General features: G+C 35.8%; 2 protein-coding genes across 2 annotated transcripts; one reads left to right on the top strand and one right to left on the bottom strand.

Moving 5' to 3' along the window:
• Positions 1-866: 866 nt before the first annotated feature.
• Positions 867-13,870, bottom strand: LOC123880539 (protein kintoun). Its single transcript, XM_045928707.1, has 3 exons — positions 11,710-13,870; positions 11,405-11,525; positions 867-2,704 (listed from the first exon to the last, which is right to left on the bottom strand). Exons 1-3 carry the CDS (start codon positions 13,698-13,700, stop codon positions 2,303-2,305), a joined length of 2,514 nt encoding a protein of 837 aa, XP_045784663.1. The 5' UTR covers positions 13,701-13,870; the 3' UTR covers positions 867-2,302.
• Positions 13,871-14,454: 584 nt separating this feature from the next.
• Positions 14,455-18,852, top strand: LOC123880560 (rRNA methyltransferase 3A, mitochondrial). The gene is made up of 5 exons (XM_045928746.1): positions 14,455-15,065; positions 15,878-16,125; positions 16,916-17,071; positions 17,638-17,932; positions 18,584-18,852. The coding sequence occupies exons 1-5, from the start codon at positions 14,671-14,673 to the stop codon at positions 18,750-18,752; spliced, it is 1,263 nt and encodes a 420-aa protein (XP_045784702.1). The 5' UTR covers positions 14,455-14,670; the 3' UTR covers positions 18,753-18,852.
• The last annotated feature ends 818 nt before the right edge of the window (positions 18,853-19,670 follow it).

Raw genomic sequence — 19,670 nt, 5'->3', positions numbered from 1 at the left:
ATCATGACAGCTACGCACATAACTCCGAAAAGTTAGATTTGCATCACACCACCACAGGTCTTGAAGTCCAGCTATTTTCAACTTAATTTCACTGAACCGTATGGTAATAAATCTGATTATGAAATTCGGTGGAGCTCTGTGGCGCCAAACAATAAACTTGAACGCCTTTGAAAATTTTAAATAGGTAGTACTTACCTAGGGTACCTACCTATTAAACCTACCTAATACTAACTTTCCGTGTAGTTAAGATAGGGTTTATAGGTAGACCTAAGCCATACCTAGAAATCTAATGCCAAGAGAGACGCAGGTTCGAAATTCGAATCCTGTCGGTTCTGCTTTGTACTTATTTCAAAAAGCTTTTCACTAGGCTTTTGAAAGTAGTTTCTATAACTGTAATGTGTCGCTATTAGTTGGCATCAACAGTCGCTTAGTACTCAAAATATTCGACTCTGGCAAAAATTGCCGCACTGGCTATATAGTGAACCGTGGCTTAGTGGTCAAAGGCGCTCCGGGCGCGATACCCAGGTTCGAATCGGTTTTGCAATTTTTGATGAGTATTTAAAATTATTTAGAAACGTTGACATGTAGGTTAAGTTGCCTTCAAACTACGGAAATATAATATAATATATAAATATCGCTCACCCTACTTTGAAATGTCACTGAGATGTAATATTATTACAAAGTACAATACATTTCAAAGTAGGGTGAGCGATATTTATATATTATACTATATTTCCGTAGTTTGAAGGCAATTTAAAACTCATAAAAATTATAAATACAGTCTGATAAAAAGTTCGTGATTTGACTATGTTGGATACATCCTACTAGATGTAAAATGAACTAGGTGTAAATAAAACCCCTTATAATTAATTTCATTTTGTTTTATTAAATTATTATTCGAAACATCACAATATTTTACCGTTAAACTTCTGACGGAACATAACGACTATATTAAATCCTAGAACACACTTTCAATACTAACTTATTAAAATAAAATATAAATGCATGGTTTATGACAACAGCTAAGGTTATTTTGCTGCAATCGGAGTTCTCTTTAAAAGGCACTGACAAAAGTTGAGCACAATTATCTGCTATATTGTTCTCCCTAATAATATTATCGGTATAAAAGAATTAAAATGCCTTAACAACAAAAAAAACTAAAACAGTGATTGTATTTTAGAAAATACCTTCTAATTATTACATCAAGTAGTTTAGTTTTATTGAAAATTTTCATTGATTCGAACCTGCGATTCCCTGGGCACTTCCTGGGCGAACGATTCACTTAAGGTGGAAGCGACGGGCTTGCCCGCGAAATTCAAATTTAATTTGGTTTATCGCATTTTTTAAACTAATACGACAACGTAGGCTTATGGCATTTTTAATTGCAGTACCATCCTCACAGGTTTATATAAAAATCTTTACTTGAAATAGTCCAGTTTAAGAAATTAGCTCTTGTATCGACTAATATGTCAGAATTAGTCAGTACTACAGCTAATTTCTTAACCTGGACCCTTTAAAGTTTGTGAATATGGGTGTTAGACCCTGTTCATACCACCGCAAGTTGTTTTTGCAAGATTATCGAATACTTAGTAGCGCATATGCTAGCTATAGAACCGTCCCCACTTCCCATGCCAAACTGTGTTTGTTGTTTTGCAATACAAATAACATTTGAATGATTCTAAACTCCAAGTACTAGCTACTACGTATTCAGTAAGATTTATTATCTTGCAAGAAAGCATTCGGTGTTAAATAAACAGGTTGAAATTAACTTTTTAGAACGATTTTCTGTATTTCTCATTGATAAGGCAATATTTCTTATCTAATAAAACTACATATTTCTATAAAAATGCGAATTTTAAAATTTTAATTTGTGTCAGACTTCGTGGTTTAATTTAACTAAATCTAATTTGTACATTGATGCATTAATCTACGTGATTTTTATAATAAGTTTAAGGTCTAAAATGGCCATAACCACTATTTTCCAAAGAATAAATTTTAGTGATAATAAATAGGAGTCAATTAATTACCTAAAGTATTCCAATTAAGTGATAACAATATGAATCCAAAATAATTGACATTCATGCAGAATATAGTCCATTGCCATAAACTTAGCTGATGTAAAAACTAATTGGGAAGGAACATAATTTACGTGGGTAGATATAATTAGAGACTAATGTCTAAACCAAACCTCACCACACACTCCTACACAAATAATAAAAATCACTGGTATGCACTAGAATAACTAGCCTACTCCTAATATTTAATGAAAGATTTTTCATACAACCAAGGTAAATGGCAAAGCTCACATATCAAGATCAAATATGAGATCATTTTTGAATTTAACCTCTAAGTATTGTCCCTTGTTTAATTTTTCTGGGTTATAGAGGTCGGTGTTGTGTTTTATGTTATCACATGTAATGGGTTCATGCTTCTCTTGGTTTGGACCTTTTGTATCTGTTAAGTGACCTCTGGAATCCGAAGTCCATATAGCTGGTTGGTTGTCCTGCGTATTGTTATTGATGATGTTTAGATAAGACGTGTTTTTACGTGCATGATAGCTGTCTTCATTGGCGTTCTCGTCAGTGTTGCTGTTGTACTGCAAGTCGCTATCGGACATGTTCTTGCATTCGTCAGCATCGGAAGTGTCCGCTAGTCCACTGTCATGTCTCTGTTTGAGGACTGATTTCAAACGGGGTTTCGATGGCTGAAAAAAATTCAACATAGAAATAAGAACTTGTAAGTTTATTTGAATAAAAAATTATCTTCTCTATTCTATTTTGAAATTTGTTTATACGTCAAAAATATACTTGCTTAATGCAATATATATATTACTAAGTATATATATTACTAGCTGTTGCCCGCGACTTCATCCGCGTGGATTTACATTTTTCAAAATCCCGCGGGAACTCTTTGTTTTCCGGGATAAAACGTAGCCTGTGTTAATCCAGGGTATAATCTATCTCCATTCCAAATTTCATCCAAATCAGTTTATTCGTTTTTGCGTGATAGAGTAACAAACATCCAAACATCCACACTTTCACATTTATAAACAGGATTAGGATTACCAGAGTGATATTTAATATGCAATTTTATTTTCCACTGCCTTGAATTATAAGATAATAATTTTTCAATGAACAGAGATACTACAATTTGACCTCTGGCTGTTATGATAACTGGGTTATCAAAACAGAGTACCTTCCTGTTCTCATCATAATATCGGAAGATAATAAAATACATAAGATTTCAAAAATTGTTAACAAAACCAAAACAATCGCCACATTGTTTTTTTACTCTTTATATCTCATTTGATACTTAATCAGATAACAAAATGTTAATATTGTTATCATAATATTGGCATTGAAGAATATAGGCATTATAATAATATGTTAGCCATACATAGTTTATATACAATACTAGCTTATATCCTAGGCTAAGCCCGTGACCTGTGTAGGTGATATTACCAATATGTATGCACAGTTTACATCATCTTTAAACCTATGTGCAAATCTCCAGTTTCATAGCCCAGCCGTGAGCTGTTGATATTATGTCAATCAGTCAGATTCTCCTTTTAAGGTAATTGCTATTTGACAAATCGCAAAAATGCTGTACTTTGAAGTAAATTGTTTATTTTTCTAAAGCATTAACAGCTATTAAATACATGCAATTAAAAACTTCAGTTTGTGAAGATTATAAGTGCCTCTTTTAATTTAGTATACATTATCCCAATAAAATAAAAAAACAAGTTGAAAACATTGCTGTTCGCAACTTGTTCTGTAAAAATTTTCTTTAACATCTTGATACTTTGAAGCCAACTTCCAGAAAATGATATGTTTAGGTTTAGCAATCAATTCGAACTGTTAGTTTTATACTAAATGTTTTTCATTTCTTAAATAATCTAAAACTAACCAAAAAACTTCCTGTGCTATTTATTTTCTTGCAGGCGCTCTATGGAATTCAGTGTCCACTGGACTGTCATGGCGGAAGGACTGTGCGCGTCATTTCGTCGCAAAATATTATTTAAAATGAATTCAAGCTTATTATTTTTGAATGAAAGTTGTGTTTATAATCGTTGAAAAATAAAATAGGGATTTTTTCATTTCTAAATGAAGCCTGCTTATATACTAAAATTTATTCTAAAGTCACGGTTTTACCAGGTAAATACTCGGAGGTTGTCATAGATTATGATGACAGATAGTAAGTGTTCTAAATAGGTATTATACCTATGTTTTTTAGGAGATAGCGCGCCTCGTTCCGGGTGCCGTGTTCCGAAATGGATTTCGTAGTAGTGCAAGTTTGGTGCAAGCCCCACATGACGGAGGGGTATGCGTCAGGCATTTCCTGTGTACAAAAAAGACCTATATTTCGGATCCATTTTTCATCACTGACATCATGCACTATTCAAAGACTGGTCTTCAAGCATTGAGGAATTTTGGACGAGAGACATCTCAAAGGTTCCCGAAGGCTGCCTAACTGAGTTAGATTTGTCGGCTAGCCTAGCTTTTTTTTGAAATAGGACCTACTTAGCTGGATTGTGTGTTAGAGATTTCTTATGAGATATTATATGTACATAATAATATAACCATCATAAGAAAGCTCAGATTCATGCTGCGGGCAATGGGGAGAGCCTAAAGGTTGGAACGCCATTTCGGCGGCCGTGTTTCCTGCCATATATACCTTAGATACCTGCAAGCCAAGAGTGAATAGGCATCTTCTAGGTAAGCGTGCTCCAACTTGGACCTCATCATTGCTTTCTTTAAAGCATGATTGTCGTCAAGCGCAAGCGCAAAGATTCAGGCGACGCAAACCCGTAGCATGTGGAAGACCCTATTAAAGACCTATGTTCACTGTGGACGTCTGTCGGTTGATGTTGATGATTATGTCTTTAGTGCAAGTAGTTCAGTAGTTTCAGAGTTTATCGATAACAAACAAACAAACCTTTCCTCTTCATAATATATGTACTTAGTAGCGCAAACTTGGAAAAAATCTCTTTGATTTTCCGAGATAAATGTCATTTTACCTGGCAGCCCTAATCAATTTTATCACTGATAATAATAACTAATTCATAACCGTTAAACCTAAGAGTCAAAATCTCGTTTTTCTAGTCGAGTTCCGTAGGCTCTTTGAACTCACCGCATCCCAAGAAAACCTACCATTAGATGTAGGAATAATGGAAAGAGGTCACAACCCTCAGCAATAAAGAATACGATGCGGAGAGAGATGTCACTCTCAAGGTCTTTAAATGTATCCATGCAAAAAACCACGTCGACTGGTTGCTCCGTTGCAGCGTGATTGAATATTAAACCAACAAACACACTTTCGCATTTGAAATATGGCCAATGATTATAAGAAACAGTTTAAATCTCTCTCTGCTCTCCGAGAGACGTTAGGCAAAGTGAACACGAATTATGACACTTCTGTGTTCTTATACAAGCTTAGGTCTCTCAATTATGTCAATTAATGTCAAATTTCTTTCTCAGATCAAAACCTAGTAAGTGGTTTAAATTCAAGACAAGTTTAGGAACACACCTTTGAGAACATGGAAAACTTGCAGGTATGCAGGTTTCCTCACGATGTTTTCCTTCGCCGTTAAAGCAAGTGATATTAAATTGCTTAAAACGCACATAACTGAAAAGTTAGTAGAACGTGATTCCAGGATCGAAGCCCCGACCTTCGATTAGGAGGCGGACGTTCTAACCACTAGGCTATGACAGTTTTTAAATTAAAGGGGTTTAAATATTTTAGTGTGAAGACTGGCCTACACATTTATTCATTACATGTGCATCATTTTCTTTTTTAGGGTTCCGTACCTCAAAATGAAAAACGGAGCTCTTAAAGGATCACTTTGTTGTCTGTCCATTTGTCCGTCCGTCCGTCAAGAAAACCTATACAGTACTTCCCGTTGATCTAGAATCACGAAATTTGTTCTCGGATTTATTCCTTTACTTGGGCTATGAGAGTTGAGACCTCTCTACCTGCCCATAATTCTAGGTTAACGGGAAATACCCTATCGGTTTCCTTGACAGACACGACAGACGGACAGACGGACAGAAAGACAGACAACAAAGTGATCCTATAAGGGTCCCGTGTTTCCTTTTGAGATATGGAACCCTAAAAACATTATGTAAGTATGCAAAGTATTTCCCTTGCAAACCATATTTAACAGTTGACATGTAGAGGTCAGAACTCCTTTTGACTTTTCCTATCTTACTTTTAAGTTTTAATGCATTATTAAGTATTTACTGTTTTGACATGGTATTTAGATAATGGGTGATATTTATTTTATTTAATCTAATTCCTTTGAAAAACTTAGTAAGGCGCATTAATCTATAAAAAACCTAGCGAGTTCATAGACGTGTACTATGTTTTAAAATGGTCAAAGCGACTTACTAGCTTTTAATTTTACTTTAATGTGGGTGTCCTTACAATACAACGGGACATACTATGAAAGTTAGGCTTATGACATAAAACGATTTTCGGAAAAATGACATTTACTTTGTTTTGATATGGGGCGGTCGATATAATTAGGTACTAGGGTAAAGGCTCAAGTAAATGAACAGATTGGACGTTTTTACATGTATTAAGAGCTGGAATAAAAAACCGGCTGATATACCTTTTTTAAATATTTTCTTACAAATTCTTACACTTTTTTCAATTTCAATTTCAAAACCGTGTTCCGTTCAAACCGTTCAAAAGTGCGTGTGCGTGCGTCCATGTGTGTGTGTGTGAGTGTGTGTGAGTATATACTTGTCTGTATGTTTGTACGAGTGTTTGTGAGTTTGGTATTGCGTTGTATAACCACATGAGTAGCGAACAGAGTCAAAGCTTCATACAAGCGCGCTACGATAGGTACACTACTACAAGCTTGAGGCGCGTGTGTGCGTGAGCACAGGCGCTACGTCGCGTACGGAGAGAAATCGGTTTATACCGGCTCGGCCTGTGCTCAAGCTCAGGGGCTGCAGTACACGTCGCGCGTCGTGTTTTCATTTAATTTAATGTTAATGATAATAATTTAAATAGTGTTTACAATCTATTTTCTTGAACTGTCATAGATTTTGTTCAAAATCAATATCTGAGGATCCCTGGGATCACAAAATAAGAAACTGTTACCAAAATTTAAAAAAGTCGACGCCATTTTGTAATTCTTTGTTAATTGACCGATTTCGTTCAAAATCGATATTTAGAGCTCCCTGGGATCACAAAATAAAAAACTGTTACCAAAATTTAAAAAAGTCGACGCCATTTTGTAATTCTTTGTTAATTGACAGATTTCGTTCAAAATCGATATTTAGAGCTCCCTGGGATCACAAAATAAGAAACTGTTACCAAAATTTAAAAAAGTCGACGCCATTTTGAAATTCTTTGTTAATTGACCGATTTCGTTCAAAATCGATATTTAGAGCTCCCTGGGATCACAAAATAAGAAACTGTTACCAAAATTTAAAAAAGTCGACGCCATTTTGAAATTCTTTGTTAATTGACCGATTTCGTTCAAAATCGATATTTAGAGCTCCCTGGGATCACAAAACAGGAAACTGTTACCAAAATTTAAAAAAGTCGACGCCATTTTGAAATTCTTTGTTAATTGACCGATTTCATTCAAAATCGATATTTAGAGCTCCCTGGGATCACAAAAAAGGAAACTGTTACCAAAATTTAAAAAAGTCGACGCCATTTTGAAATTCTTTGTTAATTGACCGATTTCGTTCAAAATCGATATTTAGAGCTCCCTGGCATCACAAAAAAGGAAACTGTTACCAAAATTTAAAAAAGTCGACGCCATTTTGAAATTCTTTGTTAATTGACCGATTTCGTTCAAAATCGATATTTAGAGCTCCCTGGCATCACAAAATAAGAAACTGTTACCAAAATTTAAAAAAGTCGACGCCATTTTGAAATTCTTTGTTAATTGACCGATTTGGTTCAAAATCGATATTTAAAGCTCCCTGGGATCACAAAAAGGAAACTGTTACCAAAATTTAAAAAATATTTTTAACCGACTTCAAAAAAAGGAAGAGGTTCTGAATTCCTCGGTATCTTTTTTTTTTAACGTATGTTCCCCGATTACTCAAAGACGCCTGGACCGATTAGGATTTTTTTTTGTTTGATAGGGTATACTTCGCAGGTGGTCCCATATAAATTTGATGAAGATCTGATGAATATCTTCCGAGATGGAGAACGGAACTCCTCAATGGATAAGAGCAAATTGCTCGCGATCAGTGTAATATCTTAGTAAATAGTAGGGTTTTAACTGGGTATGGCATATTATAGTACAGTGGGGCCACTAAAAATTGTGAAATAAAAAATTTTCAAAAGAAAAATAAAACCGACTTCAAAAACCACAATCACTAAAGTTATTTTTACTTTTTAGTGTTTGTGGTTTTTGAAGTCGGTTTAATTTTTCTTTAGATTTTTTTAAAAATATTTATTCTGGTATTCTTCTTTCTTGGATAAGGATCCCTCTTGGGTATCCCCATTTCTCTCTGTCTTTGGTACTATCAAGCTAATTTTCTCTCGCGATTTGCACAATAGCATTAGACCAACGCGTCTTCGGTCTACCTATTTTTCTTTTGCCTGCTGGACACGGCCAAGGGGAGATTTTTCCTGTCCTTCTTTCATCTGTAAAAATCGATACAATATGACCATTTGCATTTCAGTTTTAGGGCATGTCTCAAGGTGTCTGTAGGCTTTGTCTTTTTTCTTATGTCTTCAATTCTCACTTTGAATATTTTTTCCTTAAGTTATGCTCCTTGCCATCGCCCTTTAGCAAGTCACTATTATTCTTTTTATATTTTTTGTCTGGACCCATGTTTGGCTGGCATAGGTGAGGCATGACAGGATGCATGTATCTGTAACGGATCTTTTAAGATGTACTGGGTAAGCTCCTTTCATTCTTTCCTTTTGTGCCCAGTACTTGTTCGAACTGATGTTAATCCGTCTGTCTACTTCCTCTTCTGCACTTGTAACGCTGAATGAGACTTGTTTTTTAAGATACATTTAGGAGCATAGGTATTGTAGTTCCAATACTTAATTGTATTTATTTGCCTGTTACTATAAATATGGCAGCTGATTGAATGAGGCCGATTGTTGTAGGTACCTCTGCGAAACTGTTCAAAAATAGTAAACTGAAGTAAGTAAGTACTACTTACAAAATTATGTCGCTTTTCATTGATAAATATGGATTTCGAAAATTTGACCACATTTCCAAATTTCGCGATATATAAAGTGGCTTCCGATTCCGAATCATTTCACTGGCATACAAAATTCAACTTTTTTGTTTTCTTAGGTTTTGAAACTGTTTCTTACTAATTTGACGTCGCTGATTTCAGATCTACTTTAATTTTTTACACAGCAGCTCTAGTTTTTGAGATACAGGTACCCCCATATTTTGCACTATACTCACACTTTGTATGTTCACACTTTATTAAGATCAGACAAGTAATTTCCGAAATTTATCGAGGTGTTAACATCAAGAAGAACATCTGCAAGTTATTCCAATCATTTTTGTACCATTTGGTGGCGAGTATGTATTAAAGAATGTCGTGCAAGTGTGTCTAACTTTGTAAAACAAGTATACTCGGGCTACTTTGAGAACCCATTAGCAGCTAACAGCAAGGCCTGGACTCCAAATTTTTATATGTGGAAGCTGTATTTCCTCATTGCGTTTATGAGCAAATAAGAATAGACCCTACTTTTACTAAAAAAAGTATTATAATTTGGCGCGAACCATCTAAACACCATGATGATTATTATTTCTGCATTGTGAATATAACCAGAAGAAACAGCAAAAAAATTGTTCCAAGCGACTCTATTGTAACTTGCAGTCTACAATTAGAACGATTCTGACTTCTGGTGATAAATCTGTACCTCAGCCCCAACCCAGTACCTCCAATCTACTTCAAGAACTTTCAGAAGGTAGTGACGATGTAGTGACTTTTACATCTCAACTTAGACTATTCAATCAAAATGATTTGGACCACTTAATGAGAGATCTTAGATTGTCTAAAAAGCATCAGAACATGTGGCTTCTCGGCTCAAAGGAACAAATCTGATAACATGTGTTACGGTATATTGTTCTCACTACTCTCAAAACATTCAGCAGCTGATGTTGCACTTCCAGCGACTTGGGTGCAACATGGGCATTAAGTTTTTCTCTATTATACAGAAAGGGCTCTATTATACATTCTAAAACAGGTTTTATTTATTATTATTATGTAAAATAGTTTTTGATTTATCGCGCAAAATGTAGAAAAAAATATACAATAAGTCAAAAACTGTGAAAATCTGACAATTTTTTTTGAATTCCAAGCCGAAAATATATTTAAGAATTTATTTATTAATAGGAATCGAGAGTTTATGCACTAGATAGAGTTCGTTCATTCACTGAAATTCCCAGTTCATTTACTGGCAATTTATCCTTTTGTTAAATAAAATAAGTTATAATAATTAATACCACGCATTTTATTTGATTTTTTGATATTTAAATAATTTAAGAGTGTATACCTACTGTGTACAGACACACAAAATATAAAAATTATATATAGAACGATTCTCATATACCTTATTTTAGGTCAATGTCAGGGTAGTCCTTATTCGTTCATGTACTGGATCTTTTACCCTCCTACGTCAAAATACTAAAAGTCCGCGTAAATTTCGCAGATTGAAATGTCTGCTTGATTAATTGTCAATAGAGGGTCATGACATGTCAAAATTGCTAGTTTGAAGGTGAAATCGTCTATGTCATTCGCATTGGCTTTCCTCTTAAAAGTTAAGTTTCTTTATAACATCGCAAAATTATTGGTAACTAGCCGATGCCCGCGACTTCGTTCGCGTGGATGTAGTTTTTTAAAAGTCCCGTGGGAACTCTTTAATTTTCCGGGATAAAAAGTAGCCTATGTGCTAATCCAGAGTATAATCTATCTCCATTCTAAATTTCAGCCCAATCCGTCCAGTAGTTTTAGCGTGAAGGAGTAACAAACACACACACACACACACACGCACGCACGCACGCACGCACGCACGCACGCACGCACGCACGCACGCACGCACGCACGCACGCACGCACGCACGCACGCACGCACGCACGCACGCACGCACGCACGCACGCACGCACGCACGCACGCACGCACGCACGCACGCACGCACGCACGCACACACACATAATACACTTGATGTAGGTAAATAAAAAAATGCTCACAACAAACACAAAACAACAAAAAATAAATTTATAAATCGCAAGCTATGAGTCTGCAGAGGAGAGGTGGCAAGTGAAACGAGGCGATATCTATAGCGAAATGAAAGTAGAGTAGGTGAAGCTGAATGAAGGAACGACGGAGTGAGTTTTTGCTGTAGCAGATATGAAAATCTAGTAGCCCTTTATAAAATAATTAATGTTGTCTGTATTTACCTTAACTAAGTTGGAAATATCATCCTCAGCTTCACTCTCACTTCTACGCCTTTCTTGGTTACGCTTTTTACTCTTCTTGCGTTGGTTTTTCTTTTTCTGGCCTTCAATTGATGAGTTATATCTGAAAAATATAAATTGAATATAAAAATGCATATAGATCCGATTAATAATGCAATATTCCAATACTAAGGACACCCAACCCCATGGTAAGCATGTGCATGTTGCCTACAATCAGATACAAGTGTTCATGCAGTGTACAAGTGTGCATGGAGTGTTCTAAGGTGGAGTTTAGCAATAAAGTATACCTGTAAAATTGCCGTGCAATGACATCACTGAATCTAACTGTCTTTTTCAAACTAGATTCTTCAGGAATACAATCAGAGCTGATGTAATCCATAGAAGATGCAACATCGCCAACACTTGATTCTGAAAAGCTACGCATCATTATAGGCTTGCGGAGGATGCTCTTAGCTCCATTGCGTATGGTAAATGATTCCGTCCACACAATATCCCTTTCATTTTCAGTCTCCTCTTCAGTATCTGTTTTATTATTAAGTGATGAAACTACGATATTAGTTTCAGTTCCTAAGTTAGTTACTTCAACAAGAGGTGTTGCACCTTCTACAGATGATGCAACTTTGGGTTCATCATCTTTTGTTGTTTGGGATACACCAAAATATTCAGTTTTCAAATCATTCTCACTTAAACCTATATGAAATTTTTTGATAGCTCCAGCTGTTTCCAACTGCAATATAACATTATTATCCCATGCTTCACCAGTCACATTGTCAAACTGCACATCTCCATCAAATGAAATAAGTGCTGCATAATGTATTGGCACAAAACCAGATCCAAGTGAAGAAAATTTTATGTGTATTTTATTTCCATCATTTTTCACTTTAACTGAATCAGGCTCAGTGTTTTTAACATGAAAAGTGAATGCTATTACATCATCTAATGCATTGTATGTATATGAAGGGAATGTATAGCTAATAGTTGAAAGCAGAAATGCTTCTTCAGAGGGGGGATTATGCTGATTGTGCATTAAAGATAATTTAGAGTCAGTAGGGTCTGAGGAAATAACTTCTATAAGGGTTTGTTTTGATTCTTCTTCATCATTTGAATTTTCTTCACTTTCTACACCGCTATCTGCTCTTAGTAAAGCTGTTTTATCATTTGAAGTGTTCTTTCTAACCACTGGGAGAGACACAATCAGTGTATGCTTTGACTTATCAAATTTTGCATTTCCACACTCATCGTTGACTGCATAAGGAAGTGTAAGGTTCAGTTTATACTTTGCTGGCTTTTCAGAAATCAAACTGAGAGATTTTTCCCGAACATCTAGAACACAGTCTTTGGTTGAAGATAGTAGTGGTAAATTAATTTCAACAACTATATGGCTTGGCATAGCGGCATACTGCTTGCTATCTTTCTGATAGGTGAAGTCTTGCAAGTCTACATTTTTCTGCTGTTTTATCACATACTTAGGTACGGTGTAACCATTATCAGAGGCATGACTGAATTCTTTTTTACTATTTTTAGCTTTTTTTCTGTGTTGTTCAAGTTCTTTTTTATATTGCTCTTCGACAGGTTCTTTAGCTTCAGGGTACATATGTTGTGGGTAGAGTTTTTCCATTATTTCTGGAGTTATCTGTTCATTTTCTTCTTCATCTGTTGGTGGTTTAAAGTTAGGATCCTCTTTTCTTATAACAGCAGGTGTAGTCATGCCCTTATAATACGACTTCGGAAAGCGGCAGTTGTTGCTATCAAAATGAATGTTGTACGTTTTCTGTAACCCATCAAAAGCTGTATTGTTTACCAACTCCCGAAACCGCTTGTTTACCTCTGCCATGCGCAGTGTGTCAGGATGGAACACTACGTCGTAAATAACACATCGTTGCCTCTTGTGATCGAAATCTTCCCTTGGAGGAATTATTGTATATGGGAGCTGCCAATTCATACCTTTTTGACCGTTTTGGTCCTCAACTCTACACGACGGCTTGTCCACGTTTTCATTACTGCAAATGTTAATAAAAGCCTTCCTGTCGCCTGCCACGCTAGTTTTAATCACATAACCTGCTTTCGGATTTATAAAAGTTACATCGTAACCACGTTCCTTCTCTAGTTGGGTCATTTCTTTTTGATAGATCGCTTGGTTCGCCGGGTCACGTATCTCGTCGCAGTACTCCGAGAGCAGTTCTCGAAATTTCTTGCTCTTCATAGCGTCTTGTATCGTCTCCAAATCGGCTTTGGTGAGGGACGATTCTTCATCACGAGGTTTTACTCCTGTTGCCATTTTGTCTACCGTTCCCAATTCCTAGCGATATAAAAATAAACACAAGTACGCATCAAAAGTATAAACACGATAATATTTTCAGCTGACTAGTGTGCCACAGAAACAGATATGCAATTCGTAAAGCCGTTCGTTCGTAGCTTGTTTTGATTGGTCGATTCGTGGTAATTTTCCAGTTATCAATAAGTTGTCAACGTCAATATGACGTCAACCATAGAGTAACCCTCAGACAAAGAAACAAAAGAATCAAGCTGGACTCGACATCAAAATAATAACACCTTATTGTAGTTATTAATGGAAACCTCTGAAGAGTGGTAAAGACACAAAAGAGCCTCGATAGCTCAACGGTTGAAGAGCGGACTGAATTCCGAAAGGTCGGCGGTTCAAACCCAACCCGTTGCACTATTGTCGTACCCACTCCTGGCACAAGCTTTACGCTTAATTGGAGGGGAAAGGGGAGTATTAGTTATGGTTAGCATGGCTAATATTCTTTCTTTAAAAAAAAAACACTCCAAAAAGGCACCACACGCGCGCCAGCAAACGCCAACACAGACGAAGTCCGACCTAACCCATAGACATATACACTCAATATGGTACATTACATGGTATAATGCCTTGCTTATCTTTATTTTCTATGATAATTATATTGTCCCTACTCGGTACTCCCTGTCATTGTCACATGTCAACATCGTCAAAACCATGTGGTCAAATCAAATGTCAAATAGTCAATGTGAAGGCTGAACTGCCCATCCTGTCCACTGGTATATAGTGATCTGTGATCCTGTCCCTGAAGTTGTTTTGTTTGACTAGTTTGATCATAGAGTAGGATGTATTATGTATATAGGGTTTAATGATGGTTTGATCTAAGGTTCAGCCTGTGGTTTCTTCAGTAAAATAAAATCGCATTGGTGCTTTTATACTGCGAATAATTAATAATACTATCTCACTTATTAAAACACATTGTGAGTGCACCATGTCTAAGAATATTTACCATCTAACTTGTGCATTTATGCGCCACACACCATGCTTTTCTTCTATTAGGTTATATGGCAGATGGATGCACAGAAATCCAGCTAAGGTCATGTTACCATTTGAATCGGAGTCCAAAACTATCATTAAAAAAGAAAAGATCATAGACTTGAGCTTGAGTCCTGATATATTAAAAAAGTCAAAGAATGTGCCTATTACTCCAGAAGAAAATGATGATTCTAAAACGAGTAATATTAATGCAGAGAAATCACAAAAAATTAAAGAGAACAGAGAAACCATGTTAAAAAAAAGAAAATTTTACCTGAGCCAAAAAAAAGTCTTCGATGATACAGGTGAAATTATTTATGAAAAGCTAAAAGAAAAGGATGGGAGGATAAGGTAAAATGTTTTTTTAAATGTTTTGGATAAGTCTAAGATTAGAATTCTTTAAACTATACAAGTAGGTGTGTATTGTGTAACTGGAAAGAAGAAATCAAGCATGTGAATCTTTTATTATTATATTACATACAATTTCTTCTTAGATATTGTGTTCAGTAGTTGAGCTGTGAAAACTCACTTTTGTTAGTTTAGCACGGAATATGGATAACTCATGGGACTAAATCTTGGGATTTTGTATACTTATAGGTTCTCTTTATAATATAGACCACTACAAAAAGAGGTTTTTGGAAGATTCCTACAGGATTGACTTGAATCCACGACTGGAAAAGTTAGTTATGTGCTATATACATAAATAATAATAATATACATGTCTAAAAAGAAATAGATTTATATTACATGAGTGTTTAAATTGAAGACTGCTAACTAAATTGCTTGTACTACCTCACTTTACATTCGCCTTGAAAAATTCAACAAGAGCATGATATGTCTGACTGTTAGGTATAATGTGTTTTTTTTTCTCTCTCTGGCTTTACAAAGATTACCCAATGTCAAGTTTGTAGTTATTTGTAACAAGTTAGTTAAACTATACAAGTATGGACTCTGTCTGTGCCTGCGCTCGCCGACACACGCACGGCACCCCCTTTGAGCGCTTTCCAGTCAGTTTTAACAAAAAAACACTCCAAAAAGGCAGAGCACGTCCGCCAGCTAACACCAACACAGATGAAGTCCGGTATAATGTGTAAAAACATGTTTTGGGTAGTCTTTGCAGTTATTTGTCTGATTTTTAATATAACTTGAAAACTGTTTTATAGCTCTCTTCTTGTGAAACTGAAGTCGAAGAAAGAAAGGATACGTACTGGACAGATATTAGTGGAAGGATGGCGGTTAATAGTTGATGGATTGCAGGCAAAATGCATCTTAAAATATGTGATATTTAGCCGAATGGAGGATTTAGACCACCTCAGACCACTCCTCCCAAAGACAGGGGTCCAATTTTTTAAGATTCCGTATAAAGAGATAGCAATGTGGTCAGATGTAGAAACATCGACTGGGATTTTTGGTAAGGATTTATTTTATTACTGGCTGATGCCCGCAACTTCGTTTGCGTGGATATAGGTTTTTAAAATTCCCGTGGGAACTCTTTGATTTTCCGGGATAAAAATTAGCCTATGTGCTAATCCAGGGTATAATCTATCTCCATTCTAAATTTCAGCCCAATCCGTCCAGTAGTTTTTGCGTGAAGGAGTAACAAACATACACACACATACAAACTTTCTACTTTATAATATTAGTGTGATGTACACTTCTGCATGTATTCTATTCTATTCTTCTTATTTCTCTTATTTTTCTATTGTATGTGGATGGTACTATGCAATGATATTCATTATACAAAAATATGCCTGTAGGTAGGTTAAAAACATGTCTAAAGTAGAGACTTAAGACTCCTGATTTTGATTCAATCTTGTAGGCAGCTTTTATTCTTATGTGATTTGTATCTTCTTACTCGTCAATGTGAATGGATTTGTAATGGGGATATCAATGTACATAATAGCTGTGGTACAATCATCAGTAGTATATTTCATTCATATATCTGAGGTATCAATTACTACACCAATAACACACCACAAGTGTGCAAATTTTCAACTCAATGAAATAAACAATGCCTGAATGTAACAAACATTCAAAAGTTTATATAATAATTTAAAATTTGTATGATTTTGCCTATTAAGTACCCATATATGTAGTATCTTTCAGTGACCATGACATAATTTAAAAGATTTGTAGGCATCCTCAATTTTAAATATCAACATTCATTGTACAATTTAATAATAAATGGTTCAATATTGCAGGTGTATTTGAAATGCCCACTCCTGACAACATCAAGACCTTTTCAAGGCCATTACCGTTGCAGTTTATTTGTGATAATGTACGTACACCTGGGAACCTCGGTGCAATACTTAGAGCAGCTGTGGGAGTTGGCTGTGAGAAAGTTCTTCTTACAAAAGGTACAGTTCCATTTTTGACGTGACAACGTCTTATAATTCGATAGAGCCGGCTGCACGCACGAAAACACATGACTCGTGCGGCGTTACCTCGCTCTGAGGCGTTCCATGTAAGGCTTGAAGTGCAAGCGAGAGCGCGGAACGAGCGACAAAGAAGCACAATCGGCCCTTGTTGTCACGTTCAACTATCGTCAGTAAACCGACTTTACAGACAACCAATTTTTTTTCCTTATCCTGTTGGCACCTGGATTTGATCTATCTTGAGTTAAGGCGGATTTATATTTAACTGACATGACGACACGTGTCGTGTCCTGATGTAATGCCTAGCATTTCAATGTAGTGTTCTGACGCATCAGGATAATGTTTTGAATCAATCAAATCATTTTTAAGAGGCAAAATAAACTATTTACCTAAATAAACAAGCGATGCGACTCTGACGCGTCATAACACAGCACTGACGCGCGCACATTAATCTGACGTGTCGTGATACCGCCGTTTCCGCACCCAGAACATGGTTTAGTTCACCAACTACTCAATTTCAATTAATATTTTTTAACAATAATTTTCAGGCTGCGTCGACCTTTGGGATCCAAAAGTAATAAGAAGTGCTGCAGGTGCACACTTTAGACAGTCCATATACCCCTCGATAGACTGGGAGGAAATGCCCAAACTATTGGAAACAAACACCTCACTATTTATAGCTGACAGTGATACAAGAACTACCGGTGAAGGAACAACAGAAGAGGAGATGTTACACAACCTTGTACCAATTGTGCCATATTACAGTGTTGATTTTGGGAATATCAAGCATGTTACACTTGTGATAGGTGGCGAGACAGAAGGAATTAGTGAAGACAGTTACAGGTTTGTATTCTATATAATAAGAATCAATTGCCTCATGCATGTAAGATCAGCAATCGACCGATTTGCCTGATTTTTTGTGCTTTTCGTAATTGTCAATATAAAATAAAAATAAAATTATATAGTTATAGTTGTATAAAAACAATACAACTACGTCATCTTGTGAGTAACTAAAACCTTAGCCGGTTGCTTTGACGCCTTTGTTATTAAGGAATTCATCACTTGTATACAGGACCTCCTCTCACTCTGAGAGAAGAACCGTGGTCTTTTATAGTGAGCAGGTGATGCGTTGATCATTATGATGATGATGATGTTACAGTACTACTAGTTAATAATTCGCACCAGCAAAATTCGTTTGCACTGAATAGTGCAACCTAACGCCGACTAAAACTAAATGCACACCAATGAAATAAAGACCTTATTGCTTGGCGTTAAGATTTTAAACACAAGAACAAAAGAGACTAGTGCTAAATCGCGCGTACTAAAAACCACTATAGGTCAGACGCGCGCTATGATTGACTGAGATATTTTTGCGCCATTCACAAATAAGATTCTGCCAAATACATCGGCGTAACTTATAAAAATACTAGGTACTGTAACAGCTTCGACTTAATAAGCTAAAAATTAAAATTAATTATAATTAATTGCTTTTAGATTTGCAGCAAGCAGAAATGGCCTACGATTGCATATTCCTCTACAAAGAGGAGTTGAAAGTCTGAACACGGGAATGGCAGCGGCTGTCATAGCTTTTGAAATAAGGAAACAATTTATCCAAGCATGGACGAAGGCGAAACTAGAAGCACAAGAAGTAAAAGTTAAATAAGTAATTATTTATTGTTAATATTGTATAGTAGAAAATAGAGTAGTGTATTGTAATAATAATAATTATTGCATCAAAAAAATAAACAATTGACTCGAATTTATGTATGTATTTATTTGTTTATTTTTGAAGTTTTCAGTATAGTTAGATCGTAGTATAGCCGCACAAGCATCAGACCGTAAGTTAGTATACAAATAAAAAACTGGCCAACTGCGAGTAAGACTCGCGCACCAAGTGTTCCGTACTCTGGTATTTTTTTGGACATTTTGCACGATAAATCAAAAACTATTATGCATAAAAATAAATAAAAATCTGTTTTAGAATGTACAGGTATAGCTCTTTCATATGATACCCCACTTGGTATAGTTATCTTACTTTGAAATTTGAACACATTTTGATTTTTTTAATGATGTAACAAATTTCACAAATTCACGGTTTGCAGATTTATTCCAAATTCCTACGTGCCAAATTTTATGATTCTAGGTCAACGGGAAGTACCCTAAAGGTTTTGTTGACAGACGGACAGACAGACAACAAAGTGATCCTATAAGGGTCCCGTTTTTCCTTTTGAGGTATGGAACCCTGAAAAACGCACATGAGCCATACCACTCATACCAGTACTTTTTGTGTACATACTATTTTCATGTAATAAAATCATGGCACCTAAATTACGGTCTGGTGCCAGTGGAGCTCCGGGTCCGTGCACAGGAAGCCTCACAATTGAAAAGATGAAGTTCTATTTAAAAATGCAAAACCTTGTATAAGAAAAAATATAATATTTAGTAAGTAATCATTCCAAATATATTATTAGATGATTAATAGTCAAAGTCGGCGCGCATGCTTGAGCACTTTCCACAGTTATTATAAAAAATTAGGTAAGTAGGTACCTACTATTGGTAAAGGTAGGGTCTGGTAACTATC

The sequence above is a fragment of the Maniola jurtina genome, chromosome 3 (assembly GCF_905333055.1).
Source record: "Maniola jurtina chromosome 3, ilManJurt1.1, whole genome shotgun sequence".
NCBI classification, from domain to species: domain Eukaryota; kingdom Metazoa; phylum Arthropoda; class Insecta; order Lepidoptera; family Nymphalidae; genus Maniola; species Maniola jurtina.
Note: the sequence above shows the minus strand (reverse complement) of the source record. Positions and strands in the feature narration are given on the sequence as shown.